The sequence below is a fragment of the Electrophorus electricus genome, chromosome 13 (assembly GCF_041902795.1).
Source record: "Electrophorus electricus isolate QZ-2024a chromosome 13, ASM4190279v1, whole genome shotgun sequence".
Classification (NCBI taxonomy): domain Eukaryota; kingdom Metazoa; phylum Chordata; class Actinopteri; order Gymnotiformes; family Gymnotidae; genus Electrophorus; species Electrophorus electricus.
The window spans coordinates 6397078-6420548 of record NC_137509.1 but is presented as its reverse complement, the minus strand read 5'-3'; the positions used below and the strand labels follow the sequence as shown (position 1 = coordinate 6420548).

Genomic DNA, 23471 nt, shown 5'->3' with positions numbered 1-23471 from the left:
ATAGTTCTTTATTTGGTCACACGTCTCCTTTCACAGTTTTTTTTTGTCTCAACACATGCTACACAAACTGAAAAGTGTTTTTTAGACATTCACACACACACACACACACACACACACACACACACACACACACACACACACACACACACACACACACACATACATACACACACAGACACACAGTTGTATGTGTGTGTGCTGTCTGTCTTTAAACATGGAATAGCACACTGATCTCATAGACGTTTAAGCAACATACCCAAACACTTTTTTTGCATTATATGTACACACACGCACATGTGCATGCACGCACACACACACACAAACATGCGCATGTGCAAACACACACACACACACACACACACACACACACACCAAACAAGTAGTGAAACACACCCACACCCATCAACTTTCATGGTCACACACTCACATGGAGCCGCCCACCAAATACTGGGCTACTCCTTCTCTGTGTATAAATAGAAGTAGGAGAAAGATTTGGTCCTGGCCTCCTCTGGAGTCTGACGTGTGTGCACAGACTCTCTGAGACACTCCACTAACGAACACCTCCAGCCTCTGCATCATTAAACCAACCAGGTTAGTGAAGCATGAGCACCTATGACACGTCATACGTCTTATTAAGAATTAATGTATAAAGTCATAATGTGAAAATCTAATACTATAGTTGTACATTTTTATACAACGTGATTTTGTAGAAGATTCTGCTTTTGAAAACAAAAATGTATGTAATATGAATTTATGAAATGTTTTATTTTGAATGTGATATATGTACTTTTTATGATGTAAAATTTCACATTTTATCTTGAGAATGTTCCTATTGTTTAGTGCCTGCTGATTTCACATGACTTCTGATACTTTTAAAATTCAAGAAAATATTAGAACTGTAAACTCAGTTCTAGAACTGTCAACTCAAAAATACCTTATTTGAAAAAAAATAATAATGAAAAGCTGAATTCTTGTTTTAAGGTTACAGACTTGTATGAAAAGTTTGCTGTAGCAGTAAATGGTGAAATATCTCTCAGTACAAAAATAGTGTGGAACATTTGTGCCCATTAAATTGCATAGGCTTAAGAACCTCTCCTACTGTAGATGGCTAAGTGCTGCCTTGAGTTCTATTATAAAAATCATCTGGTAGTGGTGATTGGATATTGGCTTAGGCCACAAACATAAATTAAAGATTTGCATTGGCTTTATAATAAACAAAGGGCTGCGGCATCATTATATTTAATTCTAGGGTATAAAATGAGTAAAAATGCTGCTAAATTCGAGTATAATAAATCCATACATACAGGAAATGCTCTGAAAAAAACGGAAGACCATTTTAAAAGAAGCTGTTTCTGACAAAAGCATGTATAACTGTATTTCCAGAACTGCAATATGTGGAATATGTATGTCTTGGTTTATACAGTACAACTGACAAGTCATTATTTCAGAATGATCAATGATGAGTTGCAACATTACACTATGACGCCAAAAGTCTTTTTCAAGAAGGCTCACACATTCTGTAAACAATCAGCGGCCACCAGCCTCTCACTCTCTCTCATACACACTCATTCACTCAGACTCTCTCCCTCTAGTTCTGTGTGTGTGTGTGTGTGTGTGTGTGTGTGTGTGTTTGTGTGTGTGTGTGCGTGTGTTACATAACTTATATTAATGGCCAAGATCATTTCATATATTTTATGCCTTATATTTTCTTTGCTATGTACTGTCTCTGCCAAGTAAAAATGTGGAAAAGGTGGGCTCATTCATGTTTTAGCTTTCAAAAATGCTCTGGGCGAAAACAGAGTATTCACTGTGTATGGGATGACTCACTGGTCCAGGGGTCCACCAGGTGCCAACCCAATGCTCACACTGCAGCCTATTCACCAGTAGACACCCATTAGGTAATAACCCAACCTCAAATAAGGGCTTGTGTCTTCTATGCTGATGTAGTTTGTGCTGTTCTTAGTTATAATGAGAACAGCTGCTATGTATCCTTCATAACATGAATATACCAGCTGCAGTTTATTTGCCAGAATTAACATTTAAGTGGAAAAAAAGAGTTTTTTTGGCCTGTAGTTTGTCATTTCAGAATCTTTCCTGCTGAAAAAGAGGCACCCAAGACAGACTAAAGCAATTTCACTATATTCTTAGTTGAACTTTTTTGCTTCAGATTTGCTGTGGATTTCACAACCACACACTTGTTTACCATTAAACAACATAACTTTGAAGATGCTCAAAACTTTTTATATACTATTTATGCTATAATTTAAATTTGAGATTTACATACCCTTATCTATGGTTAACAAATAACATACACTAAAGACATTTAGTCTTTAGTATGTATCTTGTTTAAGACATCACTTTTTAGTTATTATCTGTTGTGACATTGTTCACTTAGAGCTTAGAGCCAATTATCATTGTTTCTGCACATTGGCTGACAGGCCCTTTGGTATATAAAATACAATAAAACACAGATGTGATGAGCTCAAGAACACTCAAGGACACTGATGTAGTCACAGATATGTGTGGCTTCCCTAATAAAATGCAACCCTGGCCTACACATGTAGCCGTGGTTTCCACCTCTTTGCTTCATGAGTTTTCTTATTTCTAACTGACCTTTTAAATTAGTTGGAAATTAGTTCTGTGACAACTCAGTAACATTAAAACCGAAAGATGGAGAAGGAGTAAACACTCCCTAGCAGAGGAAACTCAGGTTTTTCCGCTGCTTTCCTTCGAGCATGACGTCTGTTGACTTGTACCTGACTTTTATTGCACTCTTAAAGCTTAGCAGCCAAAGCCTTCTCCCCTCTGTCTCTTGCACCCCCATGACATCATCTACTGCACATGTGCATTGGCCCTCCCGCTAAGTTATCACCAGTTAGATTGCAGCGTAGGGCAGTTTTGCTGCATTCCTTGCATTAACTTCTGCTTTATAGCTGTTGGGATAGTGGTGCTTGTTTAATGTGGTATGGTGCTTTACTAATGCATTGATGGTGGTAGGTAGTTTTGAATGCCTAACATAGCTAATAGTTTTTTCTTCCTTTCAGGTGATTTTGTAGTTTACATTATTTCTCTTCATTAATAAAGGATCATCATGGTACTGACTGGATGTTTAATGCTGCATTTTTGCATTTTTTTTCATTGAACTTGTGGTGGGTTTACCACCCTATCACAGCTGGACTTTGGCATTTATTTCCTCCTGCTCCACTCTGGAACAATGTTCAAGCTCTACTGCTTATACCCTGGCTACCGGCAAATGTTGCCAGTCACTGACCCTCACACGTTACCCTTATTTATTTAGCGCTACTCTAGGTAGTCTTTGTTTATGCATCATTCATTCATTCCTGCTTTCCCTACTATCTTAGAACTGCGTTTCCAAACCCTAATGTTGAACTAACTTTTGTGCCCTGCGCCTTATGGTTAAATTTGCACTTTTTAAGTGTCTATCTTATGGATAAGGCACTTCTGTTTGGTTAGTCCAACAAAACTGTGGCTTGATCTTTTTCACCGAGATGTGGCAACAACACAGTGACTATTTGTATTTTAAAGCTCTTACACCCTGTGGGTTACTACTTATCTAAGTCTCAAGCAAAATGTTAAAGCACAGGCAATTTGTTGTTAATAATAAGGGGTTAATAATAAAATTAACCTCTATCATTTACATGATATAATGTCATTGGAATACATGGCACTCTGCTCCATTGATAGTCCCCCTAAGCACCCAGTTTGTCAACAGTTTAGTGAAGTGTTTTCAGGGAATTGAATATCAATGTACATGCAGACTGTTTTCTTTCAACCAAATTTAGGCCTTTACTCTTCTATTTCAGTTTGATAAATGTTGATTTTTCAACTGTTATTGGACACACATCAGACTTGATCTGTTCTATTGGCTACATTTAAACTGAGTCTGGCCCTGTTGGTGTTACTGATAGAATACTAATTGAAGATAGTTTTAGAATTCTAATTTCTAATCTTTGCAAGAAAGATTTCCTTCCAAAATGATAAGGCAGTGGACCCGCTTGCCTTTTCTTTTCTTCATCACTAATGAGTGTTCCTAAACTCTATCCAAATTCTTATATACTCAAACACCTGACTCCACCAAACACAAGACTTGTTCTATTAAACTTTTCCTGTACATGGTACAGTCAAGGGTTTCATGTTTTGAGAGGCAGCATTTGACGTGTCAGATTTCTGTATAAGAAAACTGCCCTGACTGTTCAACCTCTATCATATGATGACCAAATGCCGACGTACATAGTTTGCCTAAATAATGCCCATTCTAATAATTTTCCCTCTATAATCAATGGAATTAATAATGAGCTCAAAATCAACAAAATATACCATTGTTAATTTCTGCTTCTCTTTTTCCCTTGACAACAGTAATCCTCTCTCTAGTCCCCTTAAGAAATCTTGGAAAACTTTCCTTCATAATGACCTATCCATTACAGTCACTTCTGAATTAATCTCTACATCTAAAGCATCCTCTTCTCTGCTCAATTGTTCCACCACTCCACTTCTTAAAAAGTCTTTCCCTAATCTCAGCTCCTGTCTGTACTTTCATTAAAGTGTCCTTTGTTCTGGTTATGTTCCTTCTTCACTTAAAACTGCTTCTGTTACTCCAGTTCCTAAGTGACCTGGGCCTTATCCTGTCTTATTGGAAAATTATTTATCTAATTTTAATCTCCTTCTTTTTCTGCCTTGGGCAAAAATGACAAAAAGACTTGTAGCCTCAGTGTTCTGCTCTGTACATCATGATATACCCCCTACCCTGTCATGTATTCTTGATCTAAAATTATTATTAAATTTCAACTTTCTGAAAATTAACACTGAAGTTTTACTCTTTAGTTGCTAGGTTCCTTAGTTGAGTCCTTAGTTGCAAGCTACACTGACCTTGCCATTACCATGCCACTGATGGTGAGTTTGTCTTGTTCTCTATCATCACAAACCCTGGCTTCTAGTATATTCCCACAAACCGGCCATGTTCCTTGTTATCTCTTTGAGTTTTTACATTCTTTACACTTGCATATGTACCTTTAGTTCCTATGGCACTGAGATCTGTACATATGTGTAAATATGTTTTAGTACCTAAACTGTGGAAACCCCTAAATTAATTACTCTGTTTTCGCTTCCATCACTCCTTTTAAATCAACTCAGAACCTTCCTGTTTACTCAATACTTTTGGTATTCTCCTTCCTGTCTTGTGTGTGTTTGTGTTTGGGTATCAATTGTGTGATTTTGTACTGTCAAGAGACCTTGGATTTGAGAAGGGCACTGTTTATTTAACTTATTATTATTATTATTATTATTATTATTATTATTATTATTATTATCAGCACTATAATGCACTCTTTTCTTTTTGTTTCAGCAACATAAGCTTGACTTTTCAATAGGAGTGAGTGGAATCAGGGAAAATATCTGAAATGCAAAAGCTCTAAAGTGTGACACACTAAAGTAACACTAAAAATACATTTTGTCTTACAAACACAAGTATGCATAACCCTTGACTTACAGTACACCACTAAACCATTTCACTGCGAGTTATACTGTGTATGACTATGTATGTGACAAATAAACCGAACTTGAAACTTGAAACTTGAAACTTGAAACTTAAACACAAGTAGACTCCTAGCATTCAGCATACAGATTGGTTTGTTGTCAAGAAAAGGAATGTAATAATTGTTACACCAGTCAGTGATTGTTTAAATAATGTATGTCTCTTATTAGCATTCTGTAATTTGTCTCTTTTTGTCCAAATAGGACTTTTACGTGGTATCCTCACCGGTACATTAGCCATGACTGACCAGGAGACTCCTGACACTGTGGGGATGCCTGCACCACCTACGGTGCCCACTGTACGCCCCAAACGTGTGTCCCACCGTGGACGCCATGTGGCTCCACTTGCCAGCTCCAACAAGATTGACGAGGAAGTCCCTGAGTTTGAGCCTTTCATGCTTCTGCCCAAAGGGCTTCCACCCCTTATGGGTGAGGTTTAGAGTGCACACACATGAGGACGTGGGTGGACAGGTCATGTTTGCTTTTGTAGGGTAAAATCATTATATTTATTGTCAAACCCAGACAGTGTGTAGGATTCAACTTAAAGATTAATATAGTACTTTAGGAGTTATTTTAACACTGGTGAATTTTCTGTGTCAGTATATGTGTACACATGAGCATTTTTTGTGTTAGAGAGCAGTTAATGAGAGAAACAGGGTGGGTACTTTTACAAAGATGAGTTGTTTTAACTTTCAGAAGATAGTCTGGAAGCACAATGCTGAGCCGCTTTCCCTATACGAGCTGCAGATAACAGAGAATGAGGAGATAACAAGAAACATGCCTGCTGAGAAAGTGTTTAGCCATCTTATCAAACAAGGTCTTAAGTATGTTCCTTAAAAACAAAGGACCTCCTTTTCAAGACTGATTATGCTATTATGCTATTTTTCTTGTTTCCTGGAAATATCTGTTCAGTGTCATCTTCAGTCCAGATCCAATCCCATATCAAGTTTCATTATCTTTCATTAATATTCATCATTCATTTTCTGCTGTGTCACTGTTATTCAGAGTACCTGGACGTCTGGGATGTGGACATGATTAAGCAGCCGCATGAAGTGAACAAACAAAAGCACCACACCAACCTGTACTCCAACGACTACCTGATTGTACGTCGGGCCCAGGAGTTTCAGATCAAGATCACCTTCAACCGAGCCTACAAGCCTGTGGAGGACAAGTTTGCTGTTGAGTTTGTTATAGGTGCGTGTTTCCCTTTTAATCCAGAGATCAGGTTTGATGGTTTAGCACATATCTGGAGCAGGGCAGGCTCTGTCAGAGCTGCACAGGAATGCTCGGAGGAGGCATGGCTAAAGCCTGGAATCTGAGCCATGCTCTCTGGTAGACAAGATGGCTTCCTCCTTCTCCCCTGTCAACTTACAGTGGTACTAGCCAGTCCTGAGCATCTGTTTATTCACATACATAGAATTAGGCTGTCAGCACTTGGCTCCATGTGCATTAAAACTGCACTATGATATTGCAGTGGTTTGAGAAGGCGCAGTGACTGGCTTTAAGGTTATCTAAAGAAACAGTGGATGGAAAATCCCAATAACTAACATTGAGGAGCTAATTGGAGTAAATAAATACAACATTGGAGCAGGGGTTAATTTACTTCTATAGATTTTAACTCAGTCAGCTTCACTGTGAAAACCTTCCCTCAGATGTTCCTATATTTTCAGCACTTATAAAATTAAGTGTAAATCCCTCTATGTAGCCACATGGGTTTCCGCTTTTCATGGAAAGTCCTGCGTGTATGTTGAGAAATAGTTGCTGTCTTTTTGTTGTTAGTCAGAGTGTTAGGAAAACTCCTTGCCCCATAATCACTTTCCCTTCTCGTTGGCACACTTCCTCATCTACCCAGCGTTTCCTTTTGGGGTTCCTCCTTCTGGTATTATTTGTCCATTTCATTGAACCTTAAGATAATGATAATAAGAAACAGGAAACAAGAGGAGCTGGCCACAGTAATAAGAACAGGATAGATCCAAAAATTACATTCTTATGTGAGAAACTTACCCTAAAAAATAGTGAGAATTGCATTTTAAAAATTGCATTTGTAGTTAACACACATTTAAGTTCTGTTCATTATTCATAAATTAGGCTCACTGAACCAATGTGTTTATAGAAAATACATTCACAAATCGAAAAGTGGATTTTTAGAAAGTGTAGGATTTGTCTTAGTTATTGAGTGTACTGGGGGATGACATACGAGGTCCATCATTTAGCATGTTTTGTTCTTGTTTGTGTCTCTTATACTGATTGTTGTGTGAAACTCTTATTCTTGTGGTTTCCTCATTGGCCTTGGGGGAATCAGGAGCTAAAATGCTAAAAATATTGAATCATAAACAATCATAAACCAGAAAAAGGAGTTAAATCATTCTTATATACTGCTATATTGTGCTGTGTGCATGTCAACTACATTACTGTTTAAAATTCTGTTTTCAGTAAGACACTGCTACATGTTGGAGACTGCAGTGTCTGCAAGTGTTTGCATATTGTTCCTCCTGTCCACTAGGTGCCAGCCCTCAGTACAGCAAAGGGACCTACATACCCGTCTTCCCTTCTAAGGAACGGAAGAGCATATGGCGTGGTCAGGTCCTAGAGACCTCTGACAACGTTGTTACCATTGGCATCATAACCGCGCCGGACTGCATCGTGGGAAAGTATGGGTTGTATATTGCTGTGGTTACTCCCTACGGCATCCGCAGGACAAGAAGAGACCCAAAATTGGACGTTTATATTCTCTTCAACCCCTGGTCACCAGGTGTGGTGCTGCTGTGCTGCTACATAAAACTGATATGCTGGTATAGCCCTCTACAGGCGAGTGTGACTATCTTGTCAAAGAGTAAAGCCAGACGCAACATGTTTAATGTGTTCCATCTCTTGCAAGGAGATCCCAGCAGTGTGTAAATTACAAAAATCACCCAGGACTTGTAGGAAAAGTGTGCGGCAGTGAGGAATACATTTGTGACCTTTCACCGCGTTCCTGAGCCAGTGTGCCTTCTCCTTGTAGCTGATGCGGTGTTCCTTGATGATGAAGAGGAGAGGGAGGAGTGTGTGCTGAATGAGTTGGGTGTCATCTATCACGGCGCATATGATGACGTGGCCGAGCGTTCCTGGAACTATGGACAGGTGTGCAAGCTGTGACAGAAAATTAAATATTTTACACCATTTCATTGGATTTTAATTGATCAACATCTGTATATCTGTTTTACTATGCATTGTGTACCTGTAAATGAGAGTATTTTCATGAGGCATTACTCAAAATTGACCTCAAAATTTTAAGGCTGCCTAGACACCCAGTTAAAGTGACAGAACCTATTTCACAGCACAGCATTCATAGGTAAAGTCCTGCACTGTATTCATGTTCGAGAGCCCCAGGCATCAGGATTGTTATTCTGGTTCTCATTCTCTCCATTTTAGTTTGAGTTTGGCATTCTGGATGCCTGTCTGTTCATTATGGATAAGGGTGACATGCCCCTCACCAACCGTGGAGATCCTGTCAAAGTCAGCAGAAAGGCATCTGCTATGGTGAGATACTATGAGAATCAACGCCTGTCTTGAAGGCCTACAAGATTATGGCCTGTCATAAGGAGAACATGGAAAGTCAGCTGTTAAATTGTTGTGTATATTTACGTTATGTGAGCTTTACATGAAGTACGTCTTTATATTTTTTTACTCACAACTTGTTAAATTGTCGTGGTGTATATTTACGTTATGTGAGCTTTAAATGAAGTACATCTTTATATCTTTTTACTCACAACTTGTTAAATTGTTGTGGTGTATATTTAGGTTATGTGAGCTTTACATGAAGTACATCTTTATAAGTTTTTACTCACAACTTGTTAATTACACATTAATTACATTATCAGTTTTTGACAATTTCATAGTTACATGTTAATTGCAATCTCAATTTACAGTTTCTGCCATGCCATTATAGAATAAAAACGAAAGAAACAATATCTGTTCATTATCTGAACAAATCATTCATTTCTTTTATCCTTTCTTTCTTTCACAGTAAAGATGTGGATTTTGCCTTGCCTTGCCTGAATGATCCCATCCATAGTCATTAATAATGCCTTCTCTAATCCTGTTGGCCTAACAGGTGAACTCACGTGATGATGAAGGTGTGTTGGTGGGGAACTGGAGTGGTGATTACATGTATGGTGTCCCCCCCACCTCCTGGACAGGCAGCGTGGAGATTCTCCGGGACTATTCAGGAAGTCAGGGAATGCCTGTCGGCTATGCCCAGTGTTGGGTCTACGCAGCCGTCTTTAACACATGTGAGTGCTCAGATTCGACTTCAAAATCTTTACCGCCCTCTGCTGACTGAAGATAGTTCTTACACAACAACTCATACTGTTTTTTAAATGCTTTTGAGTAAGATAATTTTTGTAACATCAAGATCGTTAGTTGGAGTGAACTATCAGAAAAAACTAACAGCTGTTATGCTGAAATGAGTTGAATTGACTTATAAAAGTTATAAAGTGCATACAAGCAAAGATAGAATATTGCAGTGCAGTTGTCTCTGAGATCTGAAAACGGTCTCAAGCCTAACTGAAGCAGTAGATAGTCTTGAGAATTGGAAGTTCTTCTGATATTTGGTTAATATAGCTATTTCAACTTATTGAAGTGAGCCTTTAAAATGCATAAAAATATTCCTCCAATATTTGTTAACCAGTGGGTTTGTTGTCTTGTTGTCTTATAGGCTTTGGAGTGTGTGGAATACACTGTTCTTAACCCCAACCCCCCCCCCTGTGTCTATCTCTCTCTCCCTCTTTCTGTGTGTGTGTGTGTCTCTCTCTCTCTCTCTCTCTCTCTCTCTCTCTCTCTCTCTCTCTCTCTCTTTTTTTTTTCTCTCCTTCTCGCTGTCTTTCTCTTTCTTTCAGTCTTACGCTGTCTGGGCATACCCAGCAGAGTGGTAACTAACTTCTTCTCTGCCCATGACAACGATGGCAACCTTAAGATGGACATCATATTGGATGACAAAGGCAGAGTGGACAGAAGCCGTACCAGAGACTCCATTTGGTCAGTTCTACACTCTAACAGAACCTTTTTATACTAAATTCATAACTGCCCCCATTTTCACATATGACATGTATTATTCTAATTGTTGCTTTGGATGCAGCCCTATTCAGACTGCCCTATCTTCAAAATAAATAAATAGATTTAGGGTACTTTAAATATTAACCATCCTGTCAGTAAACTTTTGGCACCCAACATAGCACCCAAGTCTCAAATGGACAATGTTTTGAGCAGATTTGTCATTTCCTGGCCTGAACTTCTGTGCTGGCTGTGCCCTGCAGGAACTACCACTGCTGGAACGAGTGCTTCATGGCCAGGCCTGACCTCCCTGATGGGTTTGGAGGCTGGCAGGTTGTGGATGCTACACCTCAAGAGACCAGTGATGGTGAGAACACACACACACGCACACCATGCAGATCACAGACATATGCTCAAGTCAGTACAGCTATACAAATATGTGTGCCCACATAACCAGTACTGTCTGAACATCTGTACTGCTCTAGGGGGATGAGGTAGCAGGTATCTCACACTGTGCAGTAGTGTAGGCTATATTTCCTTTTGTGATGGTAATGGTGTGGTCACTGTGTGGCAGGTATGTACCGGTGTGGTCCTGCTTCAGTGGCAGCCATCAAAAATGGCCAGGTCTGCTACCCTTTTGATGCCCCATTTGTGTTTGCTGAGGTAAGCATGCAGTCTGAAACTGTTCAGAACCGTCCTCTTCAGCCCTGACTCATAACGGAGACCAGCTCAGGACACAATAACTTACACACCTGGTCTTAGACACCCAATTCATGAACAGTTTGATCATAATAAACTGATGATTTATAAGTGGAGTGTTCGGAGAGAGAAAATTGTAAAACAATGAGCTTTCAACTTGAAATGAGAATTATATTTACAGTGATTTGTATTTACAATATATATACAATGCATTGTATTTAAGTTGAACCAATCTTAATATTCCAGTTGTAAATGAATACAGGTAACCCTTGCCCACTCTGTTCTCCATTGTTCAATGGTGCTGGTGACTGATTGCTCCCTCAGGTGAACAGTGATGTGGTGTTCTACTCCCGCAGTATGGAAGGTACACTGCAACCGGTGAAGGTGAACACCAAACACGTGGGCCGCATGGTGCTCACCAAAGCCGTGCTGCATGACGGACGCAGAGACATCACTGACCACTACAAGTTCCCAGAAGGTAGGAGAACTTGTGCATCCTGGGAAATGTAGTTCTATACAGTTTTTTCATAATATCTCTGGCAACTTGGAATCCCTATGTTTTTTTCATTTTATTTATTTTATTGTTCATTATACAAGTATTAATAAGAATTGTACCTATCCACATTACTACTTGTTGCAATCTGGTTTTAAATAAAAAATTTTATGATGCAGGTACAACTGTATGCAGCAATAGTTCAACCTGTCTCACTTTCTTGTGCTCTCTCTCTCTCTCTTGTGATCTCCCTCTCTCGTGCACTCACTTTCTCTTATTCTCTCTCTCTTGCTCTCTCTCTCTCTCTGTCTCTGTGTCTAGGTAGTGCAGAGGAGCGTCTGGTCCTGGAGAAGGCTGAGGAGCTTGGTTGTCAGCGGGAGAAGGCTTCTCTTCGTCCAGTGGACATTGATGTGGAGATCCTTGCCCAGGAAGTGCAGCTGGGTGAAACTTTTGACCTGGAGCTGCAGTTCACCAATCACAGTGCGCAGCAGCATGTGGTAGACATCTACATCAGTGGGACCGTAGTCTACTACACGGGCGTGCCGAGCGCTGAAGTCGTGTTTCAGACACCGACCGTGAAACTGGACCCAAAACAGAGTAAGAATTTGAAGAGGTGGGAGGGCAGTGTGTGTGTGTGTGTGTGTGTGCGTCTGTGTATATCTGTGTGGGTCCAGTATGGTTCTGTTTCTGTGTCTGCATGATCTCTTCTCATATTAGATAATGTTATCCAAAATGTTAGTTTCTGCAACAGTGGTAATTTTTAATACCCCATTTGCAACTGTGGCCATGATTATGCCTGCATTTAAAATAGGGTTTTATTGATAAAATAGGATTATTTATTGATTAAATCAGTGTCATTGCTTAGGACACTAAAGTTGACAAATTGGGAATGCTTGAGATCAGTTTCCAGTTGATGGTTATTTACTTGTAGTCTCCCAGTTAAACTGGTCTAATCTAATCTACTAATCTAATAATAGCTTTACGTTACAATTTGATTAACAATCTTATTTACTTCCCTAATTATTTTAGACAGAAAGTGGACAAACAAAAATCATTTTAATCATGTAACAAGCTTTTCAGCATGCCTTGACTAAAACAAAGATACCTTATTTAAGCATTCCTGTTAAATGATTATCTTGGATCTGCTGCCCCCTACTGGCTCTAGGTAAAAAGGAGAAATTGGTGGTGCGCAGTGAGGCGTACCTGAAAAAGCTGCTGGAAGTTCAGGGGAACCTGCACTTCATCGCTACTGGGAAGGTCAAAAAGACGGGTCAGATCATCACCGCCATGAGGCTTGTCACTGTGCACAACCCCAGACTTACTGTTAAGGTCTGACACAACCCTCCCAACACTAATTAAAGAAATACTACATATGGAAATGTTAAGACAACAGTGGCATAAAGGTAGTGACAATTGTTTTGCAGCTGTTCCTCCATTATTAGTAATTTGGCACTTTTCGGTGACATTTTCCTTTGGGGAAACAACCTAAATGCTTGGTTTTGGTTATTGGGATGCAGTTGGGTTACAATTTGGAAACAAAGACCTACATGTAACATTCTGAAGGCCATGCTGCTGTGTGGCTTGCAAAAAAATATATTTGTTTGATAATTGTTTTAACAGCAGCATATTGTGTAAAGAAACAGCAGGGCTAGCATCATTCTGAAATAAAGCAACAAAAAATGTTATAGATGTGCAAAACAATTTAACAGATTAATGAATGTAAAACATATGTAACCATTGTGACTGGGTAGCAGCTTGTTTGGTGTTAAGACACTAAGCAAACTGGCATAACAGAAACAGTCAGAATCCTATGTTATCTACTGAAGATATATAGTATAATTTCATTGGGAAGAAATGTGTTTGATTTTTATGTTTCTGTTTCTGACTGGATTTTATATGCAATATATTCTATATGGCATCTCCTCTCCCTGTCTTAGGTGGCTGGTTCTCCCAGAGTGGATGAGGAGATGTATGTGACGGTGGAGTTCACCAACCCCTTTATGTTCAGTCTGGAAAACGTGTATGTGCGTGTGGAGGGGCCTGGAATCATGTCAATACAAACTAAACAGTACAGGTGAATAAAATCAACAGTCTCACTTGTAAAGCATTGAAAGACCAAGCATTACTCTAGCAACAGTGTCCCTGTATGTGGTGTTTTACATGTGTCCTTTGTAGCATGTGCTGAAAGAAAAAAAAAACCAATATGTGTTACTGCAGCCAACAGTGAACCAGCCAAAACCAGCAGGATTAATGTTTGTAAGGGATTTGCATTGGTTTTCATTACATTATTTCATTTAATTACTTTGTATTGCATGTTGTGTGCAGTGTCAGTATGTTTGCTGTCAAATACATAATGTCTTAAAGTGAAAAGACAAAAATGAGAACTGAAGAGTCTTTGTGCATTTTTGGCACGTTTGTATGTGTGTGTGTTTTGCAGAATCATTGGGCCAGGCAGCTCTATAACATGGACGGAGAATTTTAGTCCTCGGAGGGCAGGCAGTACAAAGATGATGGCCAGCCTTGACTGTGCTGCTCTGAGACAGGTGTGTAGCAGTTAACACTTTAATTGCTGATCAGAGTTGATAAAGTTAATTGGGACACTACCCTTATTAATAATTCATTCTCAAATCATGAAAGTTACATTTATCTGATGCTGTTTTACCCAAAGCAACTTACAATTATGACTGAATACAACTTGAGCAATTGAGTGGTAAGGGCCTTACTTAGGGGCCCCACAGTGGCAACTAGTTGGTGAAGCTAGAATCATCAACCTTTCAATTATGAGTCAAGAACCTTAACACAGCAGTTAAATTTGTGATTATTAATTCAATTCGTCTAACAAACATTAGAATATCACTGTCAGGTTCTGAACGCAAACAGAGACATAGTCAAATGCAGTATAGTGGATGCAGTATAATAGAGAACATGGGTAGTCCATAAATGTTGACCAATATACATGCAAAGGTTGTATTCCACAAAGCAGTACATGAAGCAGGCAAAACAGACAGGGAACAGGCAAAGAGGGTAATCCAAAAATACAGGCAGAAATCCAACAAACAGGTTGAATGATACACACAAAAACCAAGGGCTCAGAAATGCAATACAAGTTGACAGGACTTTGCAAAAACAGACTGAACAAACAGGCATATATACAAGGACAAATGAGGACAAACAAGATACAGGTGATAACAATAACAGGTGGAGATACTAACCAGGGGGCAGACCTGAAAGAAACCAAAACAAGATGCATGAGGAAACACAACCAGGAAGTAAACAAACAGGTAGCATTGCTGTAGGAACCACAATGGCAGGGAGGGGTGAACATGACAGAACCCCTCCCCCCCAAACACGCAGCTCCGGACGCTCAAAACAAAACCGAACAAAAACCAAGAACAAGGAAACAGAAACAAGATTAGACATGCACAGGCACAAGAAACATGATAAGTCCAGGAGCTGAGGCTGTTGGCGAAACACGATAAGGATCAGGAACAGGAGTATCGGGCAGGATGAGACATGGAGTGGACCAGGACTGACATATGAAGCAGGCACAAGAGTGGAGGTGAGGCAGTGAGGAGGTAGATGATTAGGGGTAACAGCAATAAATGGGATGCCACTGGATGAAGAGCAGTCTCATGGGACCTAAATGGGGGACTGGGAGCCAAGGCAGACAACAGGATAGGACACCGTACAATGGGCGACAGAACAGGATGCTGTAAAACAGAACGTATTTGGCATTGCACAAATGACACTAAGACAGGAACATAGACAGACATTGGCACTGGAACAGGTACAGTCAAGGGCACAGGGATTGAAACAGATGCAGACAAAGGGACTGACACTGGCACCACGACTGGAACTACAGACATAAATAACTACAGACAGGTGGAACAAGTGATGCGAGGAACATGGGGATAGTCAGGACAACATCTTCTATGCTGGAGACAGGGACTGACACAGCAGCATCCTCTACGCCAGAGACAGGAACTGACAGGGCAGCATCCTATTTGCTGGGAACAGGACCTGACTGAGGGTCAGGAATTGCAGCGGCTCCTAATGGCCAGTCCATAGACACAGCTGCAGCAGACGACAGATTCAGTGGTGCAGCTGCTGCAGACGACAGATCTGGGGGCACAGCTGCAGAAGACAGTAGGTCAGGAGGCACTGTGTTGGTCAGATGCTGGTCAGGGGACATGTGTGAGAGTAATCCAAAGACGGTAATCCGAAGATATAGGCATAAATCCAACAAACCAGATGAAACACACACGATAACCAATGGCTCGAAACCCAATGCAAGTTGAGGAGACAGAATGAACAGCCAGGGCATATATCCAACGACAAACGAGGAATAACAAAATGCAGGTGATAGCAATAACAGGTGGGGATATTAACCAGGAGGCAGAACCAAAAGAAATCAAAACAAGGAAGCACGAAACAAAACAAGGAAGTAAACAAATAGTTAGCATTGCTGTGGGAACTGCGGCACCAGGGATGGGCAAACATGACAATCACTCTTGACTCACAAATGTAATAACTAAGGTATGTTTATTGAATAGGTATAGAGAGGAAAAACATGCACAACAATAATTGACTAAGATTCTACCATTGGCCAGAAGTATCAAGTTCACTATAATTACAATAATGACAATCATAAAAATGCAACCAAGCCAAAATTGACACAAATGCTTTGTGGTGCTCGACCATGTAAAACTGTACGGGTGGCACTGAGGGAGAGTGCCCATTTTCAGTTGAAGTTGAGTGAATTCTGATAAGGAACTCACAATAAGGAATCCGCAAATAAACAAAAAAAGCACAAAAAAGAATAAAATTACATGAGATTTGAATCTTTTCTAACTGAGAGGTTATACACAGGGATACACAGGATCCACAATGAATCAATTAGACAGAAAATCATAGATCAATTAAAAAGCAAATCATACATTTACTACCAATTTCTATCTCATGGTCTTAGAATGAAGTTTGTAAACAAAGCATCAAACACAAGAATGGGCCGAGCAATTGGATAATCAATTTAATCACTTTACTATTTTCTAGAAGTTACAAACTACTGACTTTAATATTTTGTCTAATTGGTTCATATAAGAATTTTAGTTAACACAACAAGTAGTGATTAACAAATTGTTTACAATAAGTATAAGTATGAAGCAACATACAAATGAAGTGATCTGTATGTTATATTAAAATAGCCATACAATACTGGCTGAATGGCATATATCTGTGAAAATATTTCTGTGGAATGAGAAAAGTTGGTTGGTCTGGAAAGCCTGATGGATTTTACAGTTAGAGCTCCTTGAAGTATAACCAGGGTGGTAAAAGCTTCTTGCATTCCAATTGCTGCATTAGGAGTTTTATGACACCTAAGAAAAGAGGAAAGAGTCAGAAAACCAGCCCAGCTTTATCCATTTATGGATTTGTTGCTCAGCATCATGGTGCTAGAGGGGTCCTGGGTCCTGTCTGTGGACCAGGGGAAGAGAAAGCCCACCCTGACCAGGTCAAAGTTTCATCAGAGGGATAATTTGTAGTCTATCTTCACCACAGGTGTACGGCGAGACAGAGGTCACCATCCAGGAGTGACTCAGACAGGTGTATGGCGAGACAGAGGTCACCATCCAGGAATGAATGAGAGAGAGAGAGAGAGAGAGAGTGAGCGAGCGAGCGAGTGAGCTAAATGAAGAGTAGTGCCTTGGTCATGTCATGAATACAATACTGTATTCCATAATCAAAACATTGTATTTTGTAACAAGCTACATGCCTTTGTATTAAACTGCCCATATATCATATACACATCATAGCTCACAAGAAGCCTCAATGTTTATGTTGATTAGAAAAAGTAAAATATATATATACAGTTGTGTTCAAAATAATAGCAGTGTGTTTAAAAATGTGAGTAAAGCTCAGAATCCTTATAATAGTTTTTATTTCCATGCATTGGGAACACTGCACATTATATTCTAAATCAAAACATGAAGAAAAATGTATCATTTTTAAAATTACTTTACAGAAAAGGAAGAAAATGAATATTGGGCTGTTCAAAAAATAGCAGTCTGCATTTTCTTCACAAACTCAAATATTTACTGTATAAACTGAAAAGTCTTTAGGATTTTGCATTGGTGTGAATCACTAAACTAATATTTAGTTGTATAACTATTGTTTCTGAGAACTGCTTCACATCTGTGTTGCATGGAGTCGACCAACTTCTGGCACCTGTGAATAGGTATTCCAGCCCAGGATGATTTGACAACTTTCCACAATTCCTCTGCATTTCTTGGTTTTGCCTCGGAAACAGCATTTTTGATGTCCCCCCCACAAGTTTTCTATCAGATTAAGGGCCGGGGATTGGGCTGGCCACCCATTTCAAGGGCATTTCCTCTTCACCATAAGGCAACATGACCTCTTCAAGTATTTTGATATATGCAAACTGATCCATGATCCCTGGTATGCGATAAATAAGCCCGACACCATAGTAAGAGAAACATCCCCATATCATGATGCCTGCACCACCATGCTTCACTATCTTCAGAGTGTACTGTGGCTTGAATTCAGTGTTTGGGGGTCGTCTGTCAAACTGTCTTCGGCCCTTGGATCTAAAAAGAACAATCTTACTTTCATCAGTCCACAAAATGTTTCTCCATTTTTCTTTAGGCCAGTCCATGTGTTCTTTGGCAAATTGTAACCTCTTCAGCACATGTCTTTTTTAACAGTGGGACTTTGCGGGGGCTTCTTGCTGATAGATTAGCTTCACACAGACATCTTCTAATTGTTACAGTACTCACAGGTAACTTCAGACCGTCTTTGATCACCCTGGAGCTGATCATTGGCTGAGTCTTTGCCATTCTGGCTATTCTTCGATCCATTCGAATGGTAGTCTTCTGTTTTCTTCCATGTTTCTCTGGTTTTGCTTTCCATTTTAAAGCATTGGAGATCATTTTAGCCGAACAGCCTATCATAACAGCCTGCACTTCTTTATATATTTTCCCCTCTCCAATCAATGTTTTAATCAAAGTACGCTGTTCTTCTGAGCAATGTCTGGAACGACCCATTTTTCTCAGGTTTTCAGAGAGAAATGCATGTACAACATGTGTTGGCTTCATCCTTAAATAAGGGCCACCTGATTGACATCTGTTTTTTCACAGAATGAATGACCTCACTAATTGAACTTCACACTGCTGTTATTTTGAACATGCCTGTTTCAATTAATTTTTCAATTACCCAAAATCAGGAGCATGCATATCTTGAATGTTGGGTCTGATGGTTTTCTATGACTCTACTACACCTACTGGTAAGTTATTTGCCATGTAGTAATATAATTTCTACCAAAAACAGTGATTGATCTGGTTAGTCATGTTGGACTGCTATTATTTTGAACACAACTGTATATCACTTTGGGAAAACTGTATAACATGTATTTGCACCTCATTGCATATTAAATAAAATTTCATTTTATCACCCAATAAACAGTGCTGGAAAATCTTGAAAACCTTTGAAGAAAAAAAGTTTAAATTACACTGTTAATGATGCTAGAAAATAAAATGTCCTTCTTAAAATCTAGGACTAGCTCTATTTTTGTGTCATATCCAACTGAGGACTCACTTATTTGCTATGATTCAATTAATTCAGTTAAGGTCCAGTTTTACGTTCAATGTCTGGAACACAAATTTAATTTGTATAGGTGACAAAAAGTATGGTGAATGCTTAAACATTTCTTAACACAGCAACAGATCAACGGTTATGCGAAAATTAATCAAAACAACAGCGCATTTGTTTAAAAAAGGATTCTTGACTAATTAATTTTTTGCAACATCAATTTTTCATTAGATGTGAGTCATTCAGGGATCAGAAGGACAAAGGAATCATTTATTAAGAAAAATTTTGCTATATGCAAACTTTGAGACTAAAGATCCTGAAACAAAATAAGGTGGCTGAGTTTAATTATCAGGATTTCTAAAACAAAGTTCCACTGATGTAGTGATAGTTCAGCTCAAGGTAGGAACAGATCTGATACAAAACTGGAGAACAGAAATTAGGGTGGGTTTCACAACGGGTATATTTTCTCAAGTCTGAATCCAGGTATGAATGTCTCCAAGCTGCTGGTCTGGTTTCACAGCTGGCAAAATTTGTGTAAAACAACAGTGATTAGAGGTCAAACTAAACGATTCCTTCAATATTGATCTACAATGTATTTAGCAGTGATCTTACTTGTACACTATAAAAGCAAATTTTTAGCAAGTGAAAACACCTTAAATCTAGTGCAAATATCAAATCTCAAAGTGTGGGCCCATCCTCCTCAGGCTGAAATGGACACTAAAATAGTAACAATATAAACAATATTATCAAGAAGACGTAGTGAAAAAGAGGAAAAATAAATAAATAAATTAAAAAAAAACAAAACAAAAAAAAAACAATTGATGTCTGGTTTTCTAGAAGTCCTAGTCTGGTCTTGAAGGTGTGCACATGTCCAAAACCCATCCCGTACGAGTAAGTCCATCAAGGCAACGGAAAAGTAGTTGGCTGGAATGGAAGTGTGGTGGGCTACAACAGAGGGTGGTGTGAGGAGCCATGGCAGCTGGGACAGGTTAAGGCTCAGTAACATCATGACACCAAGGGCAGGTGTACCTCGGCTGAAAGACAAAATAGATTATTAGGCATGTCCAGGTACGAGGGTGTTTAAATTGCGGAACTATACTGTGCAGATATGGGCTCCGGCAGATCTATGGCAGCACAGCTAAAAGGAGCCAGAAGGAAACACAGGCATGAGGAACAAGGAACATCAGCACAACGATAAACTTGAGTGACAAAAAAGATGTGAAGGGACAGTATCATATCATCCCAGTTTACCATAACTCGCAATGCCCATGGACCCCCAGATCTACACCTTTACCCAAGATGGGAAGTAGTTCATAAAATGCCTGACTGAACAGATAGGTTTTCAGCCTAGCCTTAAATATTGATAGTATGTCTGAGTCACAAACATTTACAGGAAGGTTATTTCATAGTGTGGGAGCTTTATAGGAAAAGACTCTGCCTTCTGTGGTAGATTTTCTTATTCTTTTTACTAGTAAACAGCCTGCACTTTTTGATCTAAGCAGATATGGTAGGTTGTAATGCACTAGGAGTTCATTAAGGTACTTTGGAGCTAGACCATTCAGTGCTTTGTAGGTCATTAGAAGTATTTTATAATTAATAAAAATTTTTACTCAGAGCCAATGTAATGTAGCTAAGATGCGAGTCATGTGATCAAATTTTCCAGTTCTAGTAAGAACTCTGGCTGCTGCATATTGAACTAGCTGGAGCTTGTTTAGGTACTTAGTGGTACAGTCAGATAGTAAAGAATTACAGTAGTCATGAAGTGATAAGTGCATGGACTAGCCTTTCTGCATCATGTGAGGAGAGTATGTTCCTAATCTTTGCAATGTTCCGGAGGTGGAGAAAGGCGCTCCTAGAAATATTGTTTACATGAGCTTCAAACAAGATACTGGGATCCATAATCATTTCAAGATCTTTAACTGTTAAAGAAGATGTGATTGCGAGGTTCATTAAATAATTAGAGGTTCATTAAGTAATTAGGGAGCGAAGACCTAGCTCTCTCTGGGACTAATAGAAGCACCTCTGTTTTGCCAAGATTAAGTGAGAGAAAGTTTCTCAATATCCAGTGTCTGACATCCTTTATGCATTCCTCAATAATATTAAGATGATGTTCTCTGGTTTGGCTGAGACATATAGCTGAGTATCATCAGCATAGCAGTGGAAACATGTTTACTTATAATGTCACCTAGAGGTAGCATATATAAATAAAAAAGCAGAAAGCCTAGAACAGATCCTTGTAGGACACCATAGCAAACCTTGTTGTATGTTGAGAAGTCTCCATTTATGTTAACAAACTGGTAGTGTCTGGCTAGATAAGATTTATACCAGGAAAGGGCTATTCCCCTAATCCCAACAACATTTCCGAGTCTATCTAATAAAATATTATGATCTAGATTCCACGAAATGTTTTCTGACTTTGTTGCCCCCCAGTCCAGGGCTGGGGTCGTAAGGTTTGGGTCATGTGTCCTGGTGGGGTAATAAACCTCCCTTACAGAGTGGTGTGGAGACCTGATAAGGGAAGGGAGTATCCTTTTAGCATAGCCAAAGGTGTTCTGGTATTCATAAAATAAGGCCTCACAGAGTGGGTGTGAAGAGTTGTCCCAGGGGTGAGGATCTGGTTTCTCCACAGGGCAGTGACTGGTCTTCCAGAGCATCTTGATAAGGAGACTTTCTGTGAGGGGTGTTGGGGTACCTTAGGTTTAATTGCAGGAGTGGGCTGCAGCGTCCACTCCATCTCCCCGACATGTTATGATGGTCATGGTCATGGGCATCAGACTGCCTGTGTGGAGAAGGCTGCAGGTAGCAGAATACAGATGCAACATCCACATGCTCGGGTGTCTTGGTTCACTTATTCTAGGGTTTGGGGTCTAGTTTAAGGATAGATAGGACAGCAGGTGTACATCTGGGCCACTGACTATTCTCACAACAGATTATTTGTTCAACTCATTTTCTGGATGGTCATTATGGATAGGTTGTTTATAAATACCTACTCTCTATCTTGGGGATTCACATAGATGGGGACCGCACTACCTAGTGTGGGCCCAGAGGTCTGTAGTCATTGCCCTGGTAGATCAAAAGTGTCCTCTACAAAGAAGGGGGGTACTAGGTAGGAGGGAATCTTGCCTGTGGACAGGTTATCCACTGAGAAACTAATTGCTTACAGCATATCAGATCTTAGCATGTTTATGAGTCAGGTGTGTGCATAGTAAACCTGGATGACTGATGGAAGAGTATTACCTGTTTGAGGTTGAGATCTGTCCTCCTCTCTGTCTTTCCAGGGAGGGTGTTTTTCATCCTGATGGGATGAGAATCAGCATTGTCTGTGCCATGTGGAACTCTAACATGAGTGGCCCTGATCAGATGTTCGAAGTCAAGAAGGTCTCCGATCCTCAGGCCCTGGATTTGGGCTCATCCATACCTGGACCTCCTTCAAGTTCTAAAGGCATGGCGTGATTGTTGAGGCTAAAGACACTCAGGGATTCAGGTCATCTTGTGTAATCTGGTGGTGTTTCACAAATCCATTTTGGGTTAGATCACAGAGTTGCCTACCAGATAATGTGTGCGGGCAGGCTGAGACTCCCAGCGGGTGGCTAGTTTGGGATGGAGGTTTTGGACAAATGTTGATTTGACATTCAAATACTCCTCCATCCCTGGTTAATTGCTAGTACCGAAACAGGCCTGTAGTAATTAATGTCTATAAGATAAATGCTTACATCATTAGAACCATTTGGCTTTGTTTCAACGCAAGTAATCTTGCATGCTCTGGGCCTGCCAGGTCAATGTGAGCTTCGATGACCTGGGGCAAAGGTAAAGGTTCTGGAATATCAGCTCTCAACAAAGGTGGCAGCGTGGGTTCCCTTTTGTTACTCCTAGGGACCGGCCCCTGTGTCTGGCCTTCCCGGTGAGGGTTTTCCCATTCACTGGGTTGGCGAAAACCTGTCTCTAGAGTTCTCTCTTGATGTCAGTTTTTGTAATTATAACTTTGGATTTGTTATTGTTGTAGAATGGTAAGTATGAGACATTCATTAAAAAATAAAAAAATAAAAAAATAAAATTTTATATATATATATATATATATATATATATATATAGAGAG

General features: G+C 39.7%; 1 protein-coding gene across 8 annotated transcripts; it reads left to right on the top strand.

Moving 5' to 3' along the window:
• Positions 1 to 481: 481 nt before the first annotated feature.
• On the top strand, positions 482 to 23374 carry f13a1b (coagulation factor XIII, A1 polypeptide b). 8 transcript variants are annotated; one of them, XR_014115947.1, is made up of 17 exons: positions 5759 to 5979; positions 6247 to 6367; positions 6556 to 6744; positions 8054 to 8302; positions 8552 to 8670; positions 8962 to 9069; positions 9644 to 9821; positions 10428 to 10566; positions 10845 to 10948; positions 11156 to 11244; positions 11605 to 11758; positions 12095 to 12370; positions 12939 to 13102; positions 13711 to 13847; positions 13949 to 14029; positions 14211 to 14316; positions 17330 to 17352. XR_014115947.1 is itself a non-coding variant. In XM_027026332.3 (16 exons), exons 2-16 carry the CDS (start codon positions 5790 to 5792, stop codon positions 17363 to 17365), a joined length of 2238 nt encoding a protein of 745 aa, XP_026882133.2. In that variant the 5' UTR covers positions 482 to 591; positions 5755 to 5789; the 3' UTR covers positions 17366 to 19246. The 8 variants fall into 8 exon arrangements, 7 of the variants coding, with proteins under 7 accessions (XP_026882133.2, XP_081551102.1, XP_081551099.1 ...); XM_027026332.3 differs by lacking the exons at positions 6247 to 6367; positions 13949 to 14029 and adding an exon at positions 482 to 591 and having other exon boundaries at positions 5755 to 5979; positions 17330 to 19246; XM_081694973.1 differs by lacking the exons at positions 6247 to 6367; positions 13949 to 14029 and adding an exon at positions 5364 to 5389 and having other exon boundaries at positions 5755 to 5979; positions 17330 to 19246.
• Positions 23375 to 23471: the final 97 nt, after the last annotated feature.